The sequence below is a fragment of the Hemiscyllium ocellatum genome, chromosome 4 (genome assembly GCF_020745735.1).
Source record: "Hemiscyllium ocellatum isolate sHemOce1 chromosome 4, sHemOce1.pat.X.cur, whole genome shotgun sequence".
Lineage (NCBI taxonomy): Eukaryota > Metazoa > Chordata > Chondrichthyes > Orectolobiformes > Hemiscylliidae > Hemiscyllium > Hemiscyllium ocellatum.
The window spans coordinates 108,353,609-108,374,773 of NC_083404.1; the positions used below are offsets into that span (position 1 = coordinate 108,353,609).

A 21,165-nucleotide genomic window follows, 5' to 3' on the forward strand; every position below is an offset into this window, starting at 1 on the left:
CATCATGGTACAGCTATCTCCAAGCAAACACAATGATAAACTGAGTCAAACTAGTGTTATTTGTGCAATACAATTCCTGGAAAACTAGGCCAAGCTAAAAATGGGCAATAATGCATGTATAGGTAGTCCTACTGACAATTTGTAGCAAAAATAGCCCACCCTTAGGAATACTTTCAGAAAACAAAATCAAGTTTCAACTGCTCCCAGAGTAACTGTCTCATAACTACTCTGCATTGTAAGAAATTAATCCCTGCAATAAAAGTCTCAAGTTGATTCCTTACAAAATATTAGTCTGATGATTATGGAACGTAGTGATTACCCTAACTTAAAAAAAAATCAGCTAGAAGACCACCGTATAAGTGTCATCCAATAGAACACCAGCTAAAAACAGCATGTGAACAATACAGTGGTTTAGCTGTTTTATTACTGAACTGACAAGCCAGAAGTACGAACTAATAATAGAAAGATTTGATTCCAGATCCAACATGGTAGCTTGCATAGATAGGGAGTGAAAACTATAGACTTTCACTTATCCAGCCTATACCAAAGACTGTGTATGAGGGACACATGCCACAAAGTGAGGTTAGGTTGAGAAGGATCGTCATGAAATTCTTTCATGGAATGTGGACATCACAGGTTAGGTAAGCATTTATTGTCTATCCCTAACTGCCCTGAATCGAAGTTGATTGCTTGGCAATTTTACATGGCGTTAATTATTGATTACTTTACTGAGCAGTTAGGGATTACAGATAGACTTCCTTAAAGGGGAATATTAAAACTGACAATCATATTGAGTAAAATATGCTGTGTCAAGACCAGTTGAAACTTCTATCTCATTAATGTACATTACAGAACACTTGGACTTGGATTTAGTTTTGTTACAAATTTTAGGAAGGAATGTATTTTTTAAAAAAAGACTAACATTAGACCTACATCAATATGTTGGACTATGGATGCCCTAGGCCTCACCCCTCACATCCACCTGGTATCTAATCCATACCACCTCATGTCATTAACCCCTACCCTCCATGCCAAGTCATTATTCTTCTCCAGCACTCAATCCTATGGGTAATGTCACCATAGCTGAAAATGTGTTACTGGAAAAGCAGGTCAGGCAGCATCCAAGGAACAGGAGACTTGACGTTTTGGGCATAAGCCCTTCTTCAGGAATGAGGAAAGTGTGTCCAGCAAGCTAAGATAAAAGGTAGGGAGGAGGGACTTGGGGGAGGGCCGTTGGAGATGCAATAGGTGGAAGGAGGTCAAGGTGAGGGTGATAGGCCGAGTGGGGTGGGGGCAGAGAGGTCAGGAAGAAGATTGCAGGTTAGGAAGGCGGTGCTGAGTTTGAGGGATTTGACTGAGACAAGGTTGGGGGAGGGGAGGGGAAATGAGGAAACTGGAGAAATCTGAGTTCATCCCTTGTGGTTGGAGGGTTCCCAGGTGGAAGATGAGGCGCTCTTCCTCCAACCGTCGTGTTGTTATGGTCTGGCGGTGGAGGAGTCCAAGGACCTGCATGTCCTTGGTGGAGTGAGAAGGGGAGTTAAAGTGTTGAGCCATGGGGTGGTTGGGTTGGTTGGTCCCGGTGTCCCAGAGGTGTTCTCTGAAACGTTCCGCAAGTAGGCGGCCTGTCTCCCCAATACAGAGGAGGCCACATCGGGTGCAGCGGATGGAATACATGATGTGTGTGGAGGTGCGGGTGAATTTGTGGCGGATATGGAAGGATCCCTTGGGGCCTTGGAGAGAAGTAAGGGAGGAGGTGTGGGCGCAAGTTTTGCATTTCTTGCGGTTGCAGGGGAAGGTGCCGGAAGTGGAGGTTGGGTTGGCGGGGCTGTGGACCTGACGAGGGAGTCACAGAGAGAGTGGTCTTTTCGGAACGCTGATAGGGGAGGGGAAGGAAATATATCCCTGGTGGTGGGGTCCATTTGGAGATGGCGGAAATGACGGCGGATGATACGCTGTATATGGAGGTTGGTGGGGTGGTAGGTGTGAACCAGTGGGGTTCTGTCCTGGTGGCGGTTGGAGGGGCGGGGCTCAAAGGCGGAGGAGCGGGAAGTGGAGGAGATGTGGTGGAGGGCATTGTCGATCACATCTGGGGGGAATCTGCGGTCCTTGAAGGAGGCGGCCATCTGGGCTGTACGGTATTGGAACTGGTCCTCCTGGGAGTAGATGCGGCGGAGACGAAGGAATTGGGAATATGGGATGGCATTTTTACAGGGGCCAGGGTGGGAGGAGGTGTAGTCTAGGTAGCTGTGGGAGTCAGTCAGTTTATAGTAGATGTCCGTGCTGATTCGGTCGCCCGAGATAGAAATGGAAAGGTCTAGGAAGGGGAGGGAGGAGTCTGAGACAGTCCAGGTGAATTTGAGGTCGGAGTGGAAGGTGTTGGTAAAGTGGATGAACTGTTCAACCTCCTCGTGGGAGCATGAGGCAGCGTTGATACAGTCATCAATGTAGCGGAGGAAAAGGTGTGGGGTGGTGCCAGTGTACCTGCGGAAGATGGACTGTTTCACATATCCTACGAAGAGGCAGGCATAGCTGGGGCCTATGCGGATGCCCATGGCAATTCCTTTGGTTTGGAGGAAGTGGGAGGATTGGAAAGAGAAGTAGTTCAGGGTGAGGACCAGTTCAGTCAGTCAAAGGAGGGTGTCAGTGGAAGGGTACTGGTTGGTACGGCAAGAAAGGAAGAAGCAGAGGGCTTTGAGTCCTTGGTGATGGGGGATGGAGGTGTACAGGGACTGGATGTCCATGGTGAAGATAAGAGGACCGGGGAAGCAAAAATCATGGAGGAGGTGGAGGGCGTGGGTGGTGTCCCGAACATAGGTGGGGAGTTCTTGGACTAAGGGGGACAAAAACGTGTCGAGGTATGCGGAGGTGAGTTTGGTGTGGCAGGAGCAGGCTGAGACAATGGGTCGGCCAGGGTAGTCAGGTTTGTGGATTTTGGGCAGGAGGTAGAAACAGGCAGTGGGGGTTGTGGGTTGGAGGCGGTGGTTGGGAGATCCCCTGAGGTGATGAGGTTATGGATGGTCTGGGAGATGATGGTTCGGTGGTGGGAGGTGGGGTCATGGTCAAGGGGGCAGTTGGAGGAGGTGTCTGCGAGCTGGCGTTTAGCCTCAGCGGTGTAAAGGTCGGTGCGCCAAACTACTACCACGCCTCCCTTGTCTGCCGGTTTGATGGTGAGGTTGGGGTTGGAGCAGAGGGAGTGGAGGGCTTCACGTTCCGAGGGTGAGAGGTTGGAGTGGGTGAGAGGGGTGGATAGGTTGAGGCGGTTAATGTCGCGGCGGCAGTTGGCTATAAAGAGATCGAGGGCGGGTAAGAGGCCAGCACGAGGCGTCCAGGTGGATGGGGTGTGTTGGAGGCAGGAGAAGGGGTCGTCAGAGGGTGGGCGAGAGTCCTGGTTGAAGAAGTAGGCATGGAGGCAAAGGCGGCGGAAGAATTGTTCAATGTCTCGCCGCGTGTTGAACTCGTTAATCCGAGAGCGTAGGGGAATGAAGGTGAGGCCTCTGCTGAGAACTGATCTTTCATCCTCAGAGAGGGGGAGGTCTGGAGGGATGGTGAAAACATGGAAGGGCTGGGAGCTAGGACCTGCTGTGGGGCTGGAGCTGAGAGTGGGGGCGGGGTTAGGTGTAGGGGCAGGGACGGAGATCGGCGTGGAGGCGGAGTTAGGCGTGGTGATAGAGATCAGCGTGGGGGCGGAGACACATGAGGCGTTGTGGTCGTGTAGGTTAGTGATGTCGCTGGGGGCGGAAGTGTCTGCGGCGACGGCAACCCAAGGGGCGGAAGTGGCTGTGGCAACGAAAGAAACCCTGTTATTCCCGATTGCTGCGAGGGTCGCGAATCCGTCGGCAATGGTCTTCCTGGCGATCGTGGAGGCGGTTGTCTGAGCAGCGATCACGGAGGCTGCGAGGTCGGTGGGGGTGGAAGTGACGTCATGGTCGGCGGCAGCACTTGCTGCCGCGGGCGCTGTAGCGGCCGCGTGATTAATGGCGCCTGACTGATTTCGGAGGCCGATGGAAGATTCTGGAACAGTTGAGGAACCCAGAGTGGGGGGGTAAGTACATGAAAGTTTTTGGTACTTACTGTCTTTAATTTCCAACATGGCTAGGAAGAACTGTTTGTTTAGTGTATGGATTCTTCTGTAGATGAAGAACAGTAGAGGTCCTTTGCAGGTCTGTGAGAGTGTTGTCCTGAGCTGGGGTAGGTCTAATTGCAGGGAATGTAGGTAGTGATGCATGGCTGCAAGCGTGGAGCGGAGGATCCGGAGGGAGATCTGTTGCTGGAAGCTTCGGATTTGTTGTAGGTACTGGTTGTCCTGGTTGGGTGTCACCATAGTCTTACCAGACCATGGCCTGCTCGCTCATTCAAAAGAGATAACTGCTAGTCATTTAATCTGAGAGTCACCGTGCCTCAGGCCAAGAGAGAGACTGTGAAAGAAAGTCTTTGTGGTAACCTCAGCAGATGCTTGAATTGAACTAACGCAGTTGTCTGGATCAGACTGAAAAAGATGTTGGACAAGCTTGTATTGGTTTTGCTCGAGTGTGGGCGACCGGATAGAAGTACGTAAAGTTATGAAAGACATGGATAGGGTGGATAATTGGAATCTCTTTCCCAGAGTAGGAATGCCAGGTACTAAGGGCCATTGTTTAAAGTGAGAGAGGGCAAGTTTAAAGGAAATGTGTCAGGCAAGTTGTTTTCACACAGAGGGTAGTAGATGCCCGGAACACTGCCAGGTAGGCGTTAGAAGCAAATACAACAGCAAAGTTTATGATGCATTTCAACAGGTTCATGAATAGGCAGGCAGTACAGGTATTGGACACATGCAGACAGACAGAATTAGTTTAGAATAGCATCATGGTTAGCTCAGACATGGTGGGCCAAAGGATCTATTCTTGTGCTGTACTGTTCCATATTCTATGTTGGTATCACTCTGCATTGCAAATCAGCTGTCCTGCCAACTGGCCTAACCAACCCGCTTCAATCACTATACACTCTGTTTGGAACAAATGAACCTTACAGTGACAACAGGATGTGTTAAACGTATCTATTACCAAAGTCCAACAAAAGTGTCAATCATCCTGACCCTTTAAAGTATCTATCGCAGGATATAAGCACTTGAAACCACTTTACCTTGTGTAAATAAAGATTATGAAATTCACAGTGGATCAGATGCCAGAGTTATAAAGAAAACAATGTCCTCTCTGGGATAAAGCAGTTTCAATGCCTTAACGAATATCTGGACTCAGCAAAGATAATGCATAATAAATACATGCTGATACTGAGAGCAGCTGTGATGAAATCCATTTTTGCAACCGTTAGTTTCTGTATAAGCAGTATCTGTGAAAATTGTAACATTCAGAAAACTTAGTCTTCTCTTAGTTACATTTGAGTTCCTCTGGTGGTTACAGTATTCAGTTTTGCACAGCAATAGGGATGGGCTTGTTACAAGATTTCAGTAGTTCACTGAAAACAGCTGAATGTTCACTGAACAGCAGTTTCAGAGTCACTGAACAGCAATAGTTACAGATAGAGCCAAAAACAGGGTCTGTGCAGAAAAGTGCTGTTTCAAAAGCCACTGGCTCTGTATAGTTGGGGCTAAGACAGAGGTCCAAGGGTCAGTTGGATTCCTCTATACAGTTAGTATTCAACAGAAATTCATAAACCATAATGGCCTTGTGTGAAGAAATTAATATTTCAATGCAGCTGAAAGTAGGGGTTGAAAAGCTCACAAGCAGAATTTGATTGGTATAGCACAGTAAATTTAAAGATGAGGGGAAAACTAAGTACAAGCTTGTTAAAACTCAGTCTGTGAAAAGCCCAGAGTTGTACCTGTGATTAAGTGGAGTGCAGTTCTGGAGCCCAGAATTAAGAACATCACAGACTCAGGAAAGTGAACTACCAGAGCATAAATAGTTATTGAGGCAGTCCACAACAGACTGGCTTTTGAGGGGTTTCCAAAGCTAAGTCTGCAAAAGAGAAGGACAAGAATCTCTTGTAAAATTTCAATAATATTTGGTGACCCACACTATCCTAACATCTGAAGGGGAGGGGAGAGGGTGAAGGTTCCTGAGAAATCCTTGGGATGTGTCTCATCCACATTTGCAACTTGATGTACTTCGTGGAGTTTAAACACAGTGTGTCTGTAAACTATATTGACTTCAGGTTAACGCTGGATGTTAGAATGCATACTATATTACCGTTTTAACTAGTAAAGTTTATTGTTTAGTGTTGAAAACCATGAAATCTTTTAGTCCTCGAGTGGTTTTAGTTTTATAGTTAGTACCTGAAGATATGCTACTTTGTGTATGTTTCAAAAAAAAAGTTACTAGTCTAAACCAGATTCTAACAAATTTGGCAGTGTAGTCTGAGATCATAACACATTGGACTGGTAATCCAGAAGATCAGGTGCAAGTGAGGACAGCAGATGCTGGAGATCAGAGTCAAGATTAGAGTGGTGCTGGATAAGCACAGCAGGACAGGCAGCTTCCAAGGAGCAGGAAAATCGACGTTTCGGGCAAAATCCCTTCATCAGGAACAAAGCCCTTCCTGATGGTTTGCCCGAAACGTCGATTTTCCTGCTCCTCGGATACTGCCTGAACTGCTGTGCTTATCCAGCACCACTCTAACCCAGAAGACCAGGCTAATGTTTAGGGTAACAGGTTCAAATCCCAAAGAAGATGGTGAAATTTGAAATCAGTTATTAAATATGGGATTAAAAGCAAATCTAATGGCAACTGTGAAACAATCATGATTGTTGTAAAAATCCATCTGTTTTGGGGCCTTTGTGTGACTCCAGACCACAGTAATGTCAGCAATTCTCAAATTGTCTCTGAAACAGCCCAATCATACAAAACAAACTACAAAGTGAGAAGAAGCAGCAAAGTCAGCCCTGTCAAACCTGCTTACTCCTTACTAACATCTGGGGACCAGTGCCAAAGTTGAACTTTGCTCTATAATAAAGACAGACTTATTCAGTACATCTGTCATCTCTTTAATATTTTCTATTAACTCCACATTTTCACCCTCTAGAAGACCAACATGCTTTATTCAAGAACATGGGGTGGCACGATAGCTCAGTGTTTAGCACTGCTGCTTCACAGCACCAGGGACCCGGGTTCAATTCCAGCCTCGGGCGACTGTGTGGAGTTTGCACATTCTCCCTGTGTTTGTGTGGGTTTCCTCCGGGTGCTCCAGTTTCCTCCCACAATCCAAAGATGTGCAGGTCAGGTGAATTGGCCATGCTAAATTGACATAGTGTCAGGGGAAACTTCACGACTTTAATATTCAGGGGTAAATGTAGGGGAATGGGTCTGGGTAGGATGCTCTTCGGAGGGTTGGTGTGGACCTGTTGGGTCGAAGGACCTGTTTACATACTGTAGGGAATCTAATCCTATTGTCGCTATGGGGTCCATAGTTGCTATATAAAGTGTATAGTTGTTCAATGGAAATGGAATAGCTCTAGGGGTTGGTGGGGACATAGAGGGCAAGGATGCAACATTCACACATACTTTTCTCTCAGGCCAACTATGGTTCACAACCTCCGAGGTGTCATGAATCACAAATCCTTTAAATGCTGGCCTGACTCCATGAAAACTAGAGTTCAAGGTGCTGTCTATCCCCTGATACTGAGCCAGCGAGATTGGGAGTGCAAGGTGTGGGATTGCAATCTAAACTAGCTTGCACCCTTAAACTGGTGAAAATAAGAAACCCAGAGAAATATAAATCCTGGAGCTATATCTTAGCCACCATTTTCATCACACCATAAAGTTTTCCAAAGTCTATGAAAAGCACGCTCTCAGAATCTGAGTTTATACATGAAGTGTGGCCAGAGGGCTGAAAACATTTAGAGGTCTATGAGCAAAGTGTGAACCAGCCCTTAAATATGATTCTATTTGCACATATTTGCCTTGAGCTAATTGTATGTTATACAAATCATTAAAGACATGAAATATTAAAATTAAATGAAATATAGTTGAATAAAATGAAATGCACAATCTTGACTTCCATTCATTTGTAAGTTTTGCAATACATAAAGTATGTGAAAGAGCACAAACAAGGGGCTGTTTTGAAATTGCACAGCTGCTATTCCAGGATCCCTGATGATATTCCATCACTGGGGAATTTCTATTGCATCTAGACCCAGCTTTCTTCATGCATAGGTTACTGCTTCAGAATCTCTTGTCCCAAAAGGTTCACAGGCAAATGAAAACATAAAAATGCATTCTCAATGGAAAAGCAATTTTGTTTATTGGCTGCAAACATCAGCCAACTAGTGAAAGTATTCAACCCACCCTCAAGGATTTTATCTAGGAATGCAAATTTGAACCTTCTACCTCTGGCAACCAGCTCTTCCATTCTAATATAAAGATCATTACTCTGTTCACATATCAGATTGCACACATATTGATGTGCAGTAAACAGTTTCTTTTTAATTCTAATGTGCACTGTGAAATTGCAGGAGTCAACACAAAAAAAATACAATCTGTTCGGTACCAGACAATAACCGGATCAATATAGCGTCGGATTAAAACAACTTGGTCAGTTTTCTGAGGAGGATAACTGAACAATGTTGACACTGAACAAGTGGAGGAGAGATGAGGAGGTGACTGAAAGTTTGACCAAAAAGGCTGGTTTTAGGGCAGCACAGTGGCTCAGTGGTCAGCCCTGCTGCCTGACAGCACCTCAGGCAACTGTCGGTGTGGAGTTTGTACATTCTCCCCATGACTGAGTGGGTTTCCTATGGGTGCTCCAGTTTCCTCTCACAGAGGGGTGACCTTATAGAGGTTTACAAAATATGAGGGACATGGATAGGGTAAATAGGCAAAGTCTGTTCCCTGGGGTTAGGGAGTCCAGAATTAGAGGGCATAGGTTTAGGGTGAGAGGGGAAAGATATAAAAGAAACCGAAGGGGCAACTTTTTCACAGAGGGTGGTACGTGTATGGAATGAGCTGCCAGAGGAAGTGGTGGAGGCTGGTACAATTGCAACAGTTTAGAGGCATTTGGATGGGTATATGAATAGGAAGGGTTTGGAGGGATATGGGCCAGGTGCTTACAGGTGGGACTGGATTGGGTTGGGATATCTGGTTGGACCGAAGGGTCTGTTTCCATGCTGTACATCTCTATGACTCTATGTGCCAAAAATTGTCCAAAGTATCCAGGGATGAGGATGCTAGGTGCATTAGCCACAGGAAATGCAGAGTTACAGAGATAGGATGAGCAGGATGCTCGTTGGGCCGGTGTGGATTTGATGGGTCAAATGGCCTGCTTCCAAGCTGTAGAGATTCTACGATTCTAGAGAGAGTGGGAAGGGGAAGGAAAGAAGAGGAGTAAATCAAGAATGTATGGCCAAATCAGGTGAAGGTCCAGGTGACAGCAGTGAAGCACGAGAACTGGGAAATTCATAGGATCCAAACTGAAGTGGCACAGAATTCTCAAAGAGATTGTGCATTTCAGAAGTAAGGAAAAAAACAGCTAAGGGGCTGGGGGGAATAATGGTCACAATCTTAGGTTATACAAGGCCTGAACATAGTTAATGTTTAGCGAATGAAATACTGCAGATGCCTGGAAATCTGACACAAAACATTATTTTCCTTCCTAGAAAATAGTATATTTATGTTGTAAGGGTGAGAATGGGATAATGGTGATGTTACTAGACTCGTAATCCAGAGACTGAAGCTAAAACCCCACCTCCATAGTTGGGAGCATTTGAATTCAATAAAAGGAATCTGGAAGGTAAAGCTTGTGTCAGCGACAGTGCCATGAAACTATTGTCAATTAAATATATCACTACATTCTGGAAATCTGCCACCCTCATCTAGTCTGACTTACATTTGATTCTTAAATGTCCTCTGTAACTGCCCAAGAAGCTACTCAATTCAATGGCCAATTAAAGGTAACAGCCACTACTTAACAAGACCCACAGCCTGTGAATGAATAAATTAACAAATAGAGCTTGTGTGGTGTACACTGAATCGCTGAACTTGGGGAATCAGAATTGCTTCTTGCTGGGTGGAGATCAGAAGATATAACTCATAGGAATGTGGTAATGTCCTTCAAGGTCACAGTCCTGAACGCCTCAATAGTTGAAAAAAGAACTGTCCATCTATATATCCCCCCCAATTAAACAGAGATTTTAGTCTGTTTCTATTCGTCCAAGATTGCAGGGTTTCTAGTTGGGATGGAGAATATTTGCATCGTGATGAACAGAGAGGGGCAGAATGAATGAACCCATAGTTTCCTCCACCCCTTTGTTCATCTAAGAGATTGATATGGTTATGTTTGTTATTCAAGAGGAACCTGGAATATGAATCCGTTTTAGCAAAGGAGGAAGATGTCGGATGGTTCTAGATGTGGACAAGTTAGATCCAATGGATAAAATCAACTAACTGTGAAGCAGCAAAGTACAAGGGGTACAGACTGGAGTATGAGGGAGCTAAAATGAAGACCATTCCTGGGGAATGGCCAGAGTGGGAAAGCATTATCAAAGCTGGAGGTGAAGAATAGCTAAGCAGATTGATAATGGCAGAAATATGTTAAAAAGCAAAATAATTGTCAGTTGGAAGTAACCCAGGAGAAGATTTTATTCTGGGACATAGTTAAGAAAATGGTTAAGCAACTTTTTTCTCTTACCTGGCATAGTGCAGTTTGTATGCTTGTGGGAGCATATGCAGAGACATATACGCTATACATTAGCATGTGGGACAAAACTGTTCCCTTTTATGTCATGTGTGTCACACTGGATATTGCACTGCTTTCTTAGCTCACCTTTCCTGGAGTTTGCTGCCTCCTCTTTCTTTTAAAACTCACAAAATAAGACCCACACGGCTCCAATACCTGTTTGCCACATCCATGTCTGACTCAATCTTGTCCAGCCCTTTCATGATGCGATCAAACTGCTCTCCCTGATGATGCAGTACTTTGGCTGTGTCTTCCAAGCGTTGGTGAGAGCTGGAAGCCAAGTGAATAAGCTGTTTCCCCTTGGATGTGCGATCAGGGCTGGCCTCTACTTCCACCCCATCGGATGAAAGCAACTGTGCTTGCCAGAAGTGCTCGATGACGTTAAAAACCACTGTCCGATTGGGCTGCAGCGAACTGAACCAGTGCTTCTCGTTGCCATTTACCAGCACGGTGAGTGAGCTGAATATGAAGCTGGATGCCTCCTTCTTGATGCTGGTGATGGCAGAGAGCTTAAAGCTGGTCAGCGTAAGCCCCTCCTTGTCAGATGTAAATGCCAATTGGCCCGGTGTGAGCGATAGTTTGCCATAAACCCATCGTTTCTCACTGTCAAGATAGTATGAACCAGGCCAGGAATGGATGCACAAGTCTTTATTCATCACAGCAGCTCTCTTATCTCCCAGGTGGTGCGTGTGTGTATGTTGATAAATAGATGGATACCTAGGGACACATTTGGCAAGTGAAGGAGAGAAGTTTAGTTTGGGTTCAGCAGAAGAAATTATAGATACCTTTAAAAGGCAAAACATTTACAGCAGTAGCCTGGTAAAGAAGAATTGATTAAAACGATTACACAAATTCTCCCTTAAAAAATAATTTTATCGGGAATTTGTCGGGTGAGATTTCTTTCTAGCGCAGAAAGCAGTCTACTATAAATGAAATAATTAAATTTAATTGCTCCGATATCAGGTCATTTGTCAATTCAAAAAGGCCCACAAAATAAATCAGCATCTTCTAGTAACCTGAGTGACCCCTTTCTTGTGGGAGTCGAAAACCATTTACAATTACAAAAACAATTACAAATCAAACATTTTTAGAAACACCAAAAAACTAACACAAACATTTTGAAAGCTCTGCTTCACCTTTTCACGAAGTCTTTCAATGCCCTTCCCATCGAAATATATCTAAAGAGGCCCAAACTTTTTTGTACTGCCCATTTCAACGGCAGTTTATAACAATCTTCAAGTTTCTCCAGCACCCAACCACTTAATCTAATTTCCTCCAACACAGTTGGTGCTTGTGTATTTCCTCTTCCCTTCAACCCATTATTGGTGATAGCGCACCGAAAACAGAATTACTTCCCAAAACCTCTCCACTTTCACTCAACTGTTGAGATTCAAACTCTTCATCACCACTGCAAGTAATTACTTCTTGGCTCTATGCCAATTTCTGTCTAATTTACATGGTTAGACAGTGCACTACATAAATATAGGAGGAGGCAAGGACTGCCAATGCTGGGGATCAAAGTCAAAATGTGTGGCGCTGGGAAAGCACAACAGGTCAGGCAGCATCTGAGGAGCAGGAGAGTCAGCATTTCAGTCATAAGCACTTCATGAGGAATGTTGTGGGGGGAGGAGAAGGGGGTGCTGAGAGATAAACAGGAGGATGGGGATGAGGGAGGAAGGTAACTGGGAAGGCGATAGGTAGATGCAGGTAGGGGGTGATAGTGATAAGTCCAGAGTAGGGCAGATCGGATAGGTGGGAAGAAAGATGGACAGTTCAAGAGAGCAGTGCCGCGTTGGAGGGTTGGATCTGGGATGAGGTGAGGGAGGGGAGATAAGGAAACTAGTGAAGTCAACATTGATGCTGTGTAGTTGAAGGGCCCCAAAACAGATGATGAGGTGTTCTTCCTCCAGTCATCGGATGGCTTGGATTTGGTGGTAGAGACAGCCCAGGACTTACATGTCCTTGGTGGAGTGGGAAGAGGAGTTGAATTGGTCAGCCACAGGACGGTGGGGTTGTTTGGCGCATACATCTCAGATGTTCCCTGAAACGTTTCGCAAGTTGGAATAGGTTATGTTTGTAAACTACTGCATTATCGAAGTACTTTTTGGGTGAAACTATCCCACTTAAGCTCCTGTCTTACTAACCAACTTATTTATCTCACATATAAAATATTTGGTTTTAAACACATTGTCTCAGTTAAGTTCCTTCAAACCTTGAAAACTTTATTAAATCTCTGAAAATCCTTCTCCTAACCCTTACAATCATTTCTATTGCTCACCTCTGTTCTACAAGCAACAATTTCCTTTTTTTATTCAATCACAGGATGAATAAATTGGAGGTACAGTGGACAGTGAAGGTGGTTACCTCAGATTACAACAGGATCTTGATCAGGTGGGCGAATGGGCTGAGGAGTGGCAGATGGAGTTTAATTCAGATAAATGTGAGGTGTTGCATTATGGGAAAGCAAACCTGAGCAGGACTTATACACTTAATGGTGAGGTCCTAGGGAGTGTTGCTGAACAAAGAGACCTTGAAGTGCAGGTTCTCAGGATAGTGAAGGCGGCATTTCGTATGCTTTCCTTTATTGGGCAGAGTATTGAGTACAGGAGTTGGGAAGTCATGTTGCAGCTGTACAGTACGTTGGTTAGGTCACTGTTGGAATATTGCGGCAATTCTGGTCTCCTTCCTGTTGGAAGGATGTTGTGAAACTTGAAAGGGTTCAGGAAAAATTTACAAGGATGTTGCCTGGGTTGGCAGATTTGAACTATAGCGAGAGGTTGAATAGGCTGGGGCTGTTTTCCCTGGAGTGTCAGAGGCTGAGGGGTGACCTTACAGAGGTTTATAAAATCATGAAGGGCATGGATAGGGTAAATAAACAAAGTCATTTTCCTGGTGGGGGGGGGAAAGAGTCCAGAACTAGAGGGCATAGGTTTAGGATGAGAGGGGAAAGGTACAAAAGAAAACTAATGGACAACTTTTTCACACAGGGTGGTACGTGTATGGAATGAGCTGACAGAGGAAGTGGTGGAGGCTGGTACAATTGCAACATTTAAGAGGCATCTGGATGGGTATATGAATAGGAAAGGTTTGGAGGGATCTGGGCTGGTTGCTGGCAAGTGGGACTAGATTAGTTTGGGATATCTACTTGACATGGATGAGTTGACGAAAGGGTCTGTTTCCATGCTGTACATCTCTATGACTCTATGAGGACATCACTGGCCATGCAGCATTTATTGCCCAACCCTAAATGCCCAGAGGGCACTTAAGAACCAATCACATTGGTTTTGCTCCAAAGTCACATGTAGATCAGACGTGGTCCTGTGGCCAACCAATTGGACATGCAGGAGTGGAAACCTGACCGGAGGAATTTCAACAAGGTATTCCAGGAAAGATGGCCAAAACCTTGAGAGGGAGCACACACTGAAGGCTTGTGGAGAGGAACAAGGCATGAAGGTTTTACAGTAATTTGCTCTGACTGTAAGCTCACAGGTCAGTATTTTGGACATCAGGATGATGATGGTGGAGGCCCAGAAGGGGAAAGAATTACTGGTGAATGAGACTTCTTGGCTTGATTTATCTTGTGCACTTCAAAATGTACATGCAGTGTGACCAATGTGCTCTTATTTAAGTAGATTTCTTTTCAAACTGTTCTTTTTCCCTGTGAGTTTGAAGAAGATCGAAGCAATACCTGGAAGGAACCATTAAACATCATCATCCAGCATTGAACAGAGAAATTTTGTGGACATACATGGTGCTTCATTATCATTATAAAGTGCTTTGAGATGTCCAATCAAACAATCTAGAACTTTCAAAGTTGTAGTCATAGTTGTAACGCAGGTAACAAAGAAGCAAGCCAGTTCCCATAAAGTGATGGCATGATGATCTTCTTTTGTGATTTGATCCAGGGATAAATATTGACCAGCACACCACTATTCTCTTTGAACAGGGTCATAGGAATTTTTACAACCACCCAGCAGGCAGATGGGCTTCTGTTTAGCATCTCATGCAAAAAACAAGACATCTGACAATACTGACCTTGCTGAGTCCTATGAGGCTACAGGTTTTATTTTTATTCTCACCCGACAGTTGGACTTTGAACCAGAAACCCCATGACCCGCAGGCAAGACCTCTAACAATTTCATCACGGCTCATAGTATTTAAGTGTTAACCATAAACAAATAAATCAGTGAGAAATTAGCTTTACACATCATTTGTTTTATTTAACAATCCTCCTGTCCAACGCAGCTCTCTTAAAACGTTTTCCTCTGTTCCACTTCAATCCAGTAAGTCTGAATCTTTAATGAAAATACCAGAAATCAGTTCTCAAGGATTTAGCCTCTTCTTCTCTCCTCTTTCTTTGGTATTGCAAATATGAAATTAATTTGCTTATCTCAATACAGTTTCATACCTTTCTACCTCAGTAGCTTCCTGGCAATTACACTGATGTGGTCATGTACATCTACATCCAGCACATACATTGTTATTGTTGAGATCCCAATAGAAACAGGAAATAGGAGCAAGAGTAGGCCATTCGAGCCCTTCACGCCTCTCCGACATTTAATATGGTCATGGCTCAACACCCAACTCATAAGAGTAGAATCCCTAGTGGGTGAAAACAGGCCCTTCAGCCCAGCAAGCCCACACTGACCCTCTGAAGAATATCCCACCCAAACCCAAATCCCCTACATTTATCCCTGACTAATTCACCTAACCTTCACATCTTTGGATTGTGGGAAGAAACCGGTGCACCCGGAGGAAAACCACACAGACATGGGGCGAATGTGCAAACTCCACAAAGACAGTCGCCAGAGGCTGGAATCAAACCCAGGTCCCTCGCGCTGTAAGGCAGCAGTGCTAACCACTGAGACATCAGGCCTCAGTATCCTGTTCCTCCTTTCTCCCCACACCATTTAATCCCTTTAGCCCTAAGAACTAGATTTAAATCCTTCCTGAGAATGTTCAATGTTTTGGCCTCAACCACTTTCTGTGTCAGAGATTTCCACAGATTCACCACTTTCTAGGTGAAAATATTTCTCTTTGTTTCAGTCCTAAATGGCCTACACCTTGTCTTTAAAGTATGACCCTTGATTCCAGACTCCCGAGTTATAAAGAACATCCTTTCTGTATTTACCTTGTATTGTCCTCATATAATTTTACAGGTTTCTCTGAAATTCTCTCATTCTTCTGAACTCCAGTGAACATAATCTTAACCAATATGTAGATGGCCCGACTAGAGAAGGGGCAAAACTTGACCTCCTCTTGGGAAATAAGACAGAACAAGTGAATGAGATACTAGTGGGGGTGCACTTTGGGACCGGTGACCGTAATTCTAATAGTTTTAATATAGTTAAGGAAAAGATTAGGCCTGGTCTACAAGTTGAAGTTCTAAATTGGGTAAGGCTGATTTTGATGGTATGAGACAGGAACTTTCAAAAGTTGGTTGGGGAAGGCTGTTTGGAGGTGGGATGCTTTAGAAACGGAGATAACAAGAATTCAGAGACAGCATGTTCCTGTTAGTGTAAAGAGTAAGGCTGGCAAGAAGAGACAATACTGGATAAATAAAAATATTGAGGCTCTGGTCAAGAAGGAGGAAGCACATGCCAGGTATGGACAGCTGGAATTAAGTGAATCCCTTGCGGAGTATAAGAGATGTACACTTAAGAGGGAAATTAGCAGGGTAAAGAGGGTACATGAGAGCGCTTTGGTAGATAGGGTTAAGGAGATTGTAAAGAAATTCCACAAGTATATTAGGGGCAAGAGAGAGTGAATAAGGCCCCTTAAAATCAACAGGCCATTGATGTATGGAATGAGATCCTAAACAAACAATTCAGCATTTACTGTAGAGAAAGACATGGAAGCTAGGGAACTCAGGAAAGTAAATAGTGATGTCTTAGAGTCATAGATATGTACAACACAGAAATACACCCTTTAGTCCAACTCGTCCATGCCAACCAGATATCCCAACCCAATCTAGTCCCACCTGCCAGCACCCGGTCCATATCCCTCCAAACCCTTCCTATTCATATACCCATCCAAATGCCTTTTAAATGTTTCAATTGTACCAGCCTCCACCACTTCCTCTGGCAGCTCATTCCATACACGTACCACCCTCTGCTTGAAAAAGTTGCCTTTTAGATCTCTTTTATATCTTTCCCCTCTCACCCGAAAACTATGCCCTCTAGTTCCTGACTCCTCCACCCCATGATATCCTATTTATTTAACCTATTCATGCCCCTCATGATAAACCTCTATAAGGTCACCCCTCAGCCTCCAATGCTCTAGGGAAAACAGCCCCAGCCTGTTCAACCTCTCCCTATTGCTCAAATCCTCCAACCATGGCAGCATCCTCGTAAATTTTTTCTGAACCCTTTCAAGTTTCACAACATCCTTCCGATAGGAAGGAGACCAGAATTGCACACAAAATTCCAACAGTGGCCTAACCAATATCCTGTACAGCCACAACATTACCTCCCAACTCCTGCACTCAATACTCTGACCAATAAAAGGAAAGCATACCAAACGCCTTCTTTATTATCCTATCTACCTGCGACTCCATTTTCAAGGAGCTATGAACCTACACTCCAAGGTCTCTTTGTTCAGCAACACTTGCTTTCCCAAAATGCAGCACCTCACATTTATCCAAATTAAACTCCATCTGCCACTTCTCAACCCATTGGCCTATTTGATCAAGATCCCTTTTTAATCTGAGGTAACCTTCTTTGCTGCCCACTACACCTCCAATTTTGGTGTCATCTGCAAGCTTACTAACTGTACCTCTTTGCTCGCATCCAAATCATTTATATAAAATGATGAAAAGTAATTGAACACAGTCCACATTGCAGAAGGTGCTGGAGGTAGATAAATCCCCAGGATCTGTGAATTATTTAAGAAATGCTGCACAGAAAAGCCAGAGAACTATAGAAGCCTGATGTCACTAGTGGGTAAGTTGTTGGAAGGCATTCTGAGAGACATGAATATGTGCATTTGGAAAGAAAAGGACCAATTAGGGATAGTCAGCATGGCTTTGTGCATGGGAAATCATTTCACAAATTTGATGGAGGTTTTTGAAGAGGTGACCAAGAAAATAGATGAAGGCAGCGAGGTAGACATTGTCTACATGAACTTTAGCAAGGCCTTCGACAAAGTTTTGCATGGTAGACTGGTTGCTAAGATTAGACCACACAAGATCCAGGGAGAGCTAGCTAATTAGGTTCAAAATTGGCTTGATGGTGAGAGACAGAGGGTGTTGATAGGGGGTTGTTGTTCAGACTGGAGGCCTGTGACCAGTGGTGTGGCTCAAGGATTAATGCTGAGTCTACTGTTGTTCATCATTTAAGTAAATGATTTCCCCAATAGGAAGCATGGTTAGTAAGTTTGTGGATGACACCAAAATTAGTATTCAAGTGGACAGCGAAGAAGGTTATCTAAGATTACAATGGAATCTTGATCAACTGGGTCACTGGACCAAAGAATGACAGATGGATTTTAATTTAGATAAATACTAGGTTGTTGCATTTTGGAAAGGCAAGGCAAAGCAGGAATTACACAGTTAATAGTAGGGTCCTATGGATTTTATCAAACAGAGACACATGGGGTGCAAGTGGCATCACAGGTAGTCAGAATGGTGACGAAGGCATTTGGCACACTTGCCTTCAATGGTCAGAGTACTGAGTGTTGGAGTTGAGACATCATGATACAGCAGCGCAAGGCATTGGTCAGGCCACATTTGCAATTACTGCATACAATTCTGGTCACCTTGCTGTAGGAAGGATACTATTAAACTGGAAAGGTTCCATACAAGATTTACAAGGATGTTACTGAGACTGGAGGGCTTGAATTATAAGGAGAGGAATGTTGCTTTTTTCTCCCTGAAGTGTAGAAGGCTAAGGAGTGACCTTACAGATCTTTATAATATCATGAGGGCATGGTGAATTACCAGCACCTTTTCCCCAGTGTAGGTGAGTCCAAAACCAGAGGGCATGAGTTTCAATTGAGAAAGGAAAGGTTTGAAAGGGAGCTGAGGGGAATCCTCTTCATGCAGAGGGAGGTGCATATATGGAATGAGCTGACAGAGGAAGTAATAGAGGAAAATACAATTACAAGACTTAAAAGTTATTTGGCCAGGTACATGGATAAAAAGGGTTAGAGGGATACGGGCCAAATGCAGGCAAATGGAACTAGTTCAGTTTCGGAAACCTGGTCAGCATGAACGTTGGGCTTAAGGCTCTGTTTCTGTGCTAGATGACTCGATAATTGAATTCTGTGTCTCCTCATACGTCAATCTGGTAAACCTTCATTGCACTCCCTCCACAGCCAGAGCATCCCTCTTCAGGCAAGGAGACTAGAACTGCATACAGTACTCCAGGACTCACCAAGATTCTGTACAATAGTAGCAAGATATCCCTGCTCCTGGACTAAAACCCTTTTGCTATGAAGACCAACAGACATTTGGCTGCTTCACCACCTGCAAGTTTACTGCAATTTCTTTGGAACTTCAGTCTGTAAGAGAACACTTCTTTGCAAGTAAAACTCCTTACATCTTTCAGTCTACTACCCTGTAAGCATCTCTGTTCGACTAACTTGTGTTTTATTTCCAACTAATTTTCCTTTCTATAATTCTTTGCACATTGTGCATTACATTGTTTGTTTTCTTCTGCATATTCCCAGGGGTTTTACTGTGGCGCTAGTTTTTTTTATTTTCCCTCTACTTTCGGGTGACTCATCTATGTCGCTGACTTAATTTGCTCTATGTCCAGCGTACTGCTATCACCATATTTCCTGCTTATTTTTTCTCTGTTCCCCAACACTTCTCCATGTCAGGAGCTATTCTATTTTACTCTATCAGCCTGCAACCTTCTCCACTCCAAGCTGCTAACGTCTCGCACTGCCGCAGGATTAATGTCTGGACATTCTTTCGGGAAATATTTACTTGGCCCTGGATCTGAGCTCTCCTGCAGGATTTCTCTCTTGAAATGGTATTAACCTGTAAAGTCTTAACTCAAGATATTTATCTCCTGGGGGATTTACCTCCTGGAATATTTCCCTCAAATAACCTGCTTTCTCCTGCAAGATTTCTCCCGGGAGATTCCCTCTCACTCTGCAGAACCTGGCAGCCTGGGGTCCCTTCTCTCTGTGCCCCAAACACTCTTGCTCCCTCACAGGACTGTGGCCCGGAGGCCAGGCTCTCGCTGTCTGCAAATACTCACGCCGTTGCTTCTGTTCCCCAGTCTCAGGCCCTTTCCATCTCTCCGGCGGGCAGCTAACCAGGAGCTCGCATCTCTCGCTAACTCCACTCAAGATCTGTCTCTCAGCAGAGCTCCACCTCCCGCCGGCCTTTCTCAAGCTGCCTCCTGTCACCACCTGAACGACACTGTCACTCACCGACCCCGCCCCTTCCCGTCTCCTGTCAATCACGCACTGACCCCGCCCCTTCCAGGCTCTTGTCAATCACTCACTGACCCCGCCCCTTCCCGTCTCCTGTCAATCATTCACTCACTGACCCAGGCCCTTCCCATCGCGGACAACACCACAGACTACGCCCCTTCCCATCTCTTGTCAATCACGTGCCGACTCCCGCCCCTTCCCATCGCAGACACCACCACAGACCACACCCCTTCCCGTCTCCTGTCAATCACTACAGACCACGCCCCTTCCCAACTCCTGTCAATCACTGCAGACCACGCCCCTTCCCAACTCCTGTCAATCATTCACTGACCCAGCCCCTTCCCATCACGGACAACAGCACAGACCACGCCTCTTCCTGTCTTCTGTCACTCACAAACCGACCCCCGCCCATTCCCATCTCTTGTCAATCATTCACTGACCACGCCCCATCTCAGACCCTGAACCTGCCCATCGATAGATAGCACCACAGACCTTGTCCCCCCACCGAGCTCCTGTCAATCATTCAGACCTCGCCCCATCCCATCCACTGCCACTCATTTACTGACCCCGCCCCTTCCTATATCTTGTCAATCAATCACTGGCTCCGTCCCTTCCCATCTCCTAACAACATAGGCCACGCTCCTCCCCCATTCTAGATGAAGGGCTTATACCCGAAACGACGATTCACCTGCTCCTCAGGTGCTGCCTGCCCTGAGGTGTTTTTGCAGCACCACACTCCAGACTCTGATTTCCAGCATTTGCAGTCCTCACATTGTCCTCTCCCATCTCCTGTCAATCACAAACTAACTCCGCCACTTCCCAATTCCTGTCAATCACACACTGACCCCGCCCCTTCCTATCTCCAGTCAATCACACAATGTCTCCGCCCCTTCCTATCTCCAGTCAATCACACAATGTCTCCGCCCCTTCCAATAGCCTGTCAATCATACTGTCCCCGCCCTTTCCAATATCCTGTCAATCACTTTCTGACCCCGCCCCTCCCAATCCCATGTCAATCACACAGTGGTCCGCCCCTTCCTATCTCCAGTCAATCACACAATGACACCGCCCCTTCTCATCTCCAGTCAATTCACACTGTCCCCACCCATTCCCAAC

General features: G+C 45.1%; 1 protein-coding gene across 2 annotated transcripts in view; it reads right to left on the minus strand.

Annotated features, from left to right (window-relative positions):
• The window catches only part of snap47 (synaptosome associated protein 47), a 65,639-nt gene extending 44,834 nt beyond the window's left edge, over positions 1–20,805 (minus strand). Inside the window, exons 1-2 of one of the 2 annotated variants that reach the window (XM_060823749.1) lie at positions 20,738–20,805; positions 10,822–11,382 (exon numbers count right to left, since the gene is read on the minus strand). In XM_060823749.1, coding sequence (XP_060679732.1) covers positions 10,822–11,321 — 500 coding nt within the window. In that variant the 5' untranslated portion in view covers positions 11,322–11,382; positions 20,738–20,805. Of the gene's footprint in view, positions 1–10,821; positions 11,383–19,871; positions 20,008–20,737 lie in introns of those variants that run through there. The other variant, XM_060823748.1, reaches the window with a different exon arrangement.
• Between the last annotated feature and the right edge of the window lie 360 nt (positions 20,806–21,165).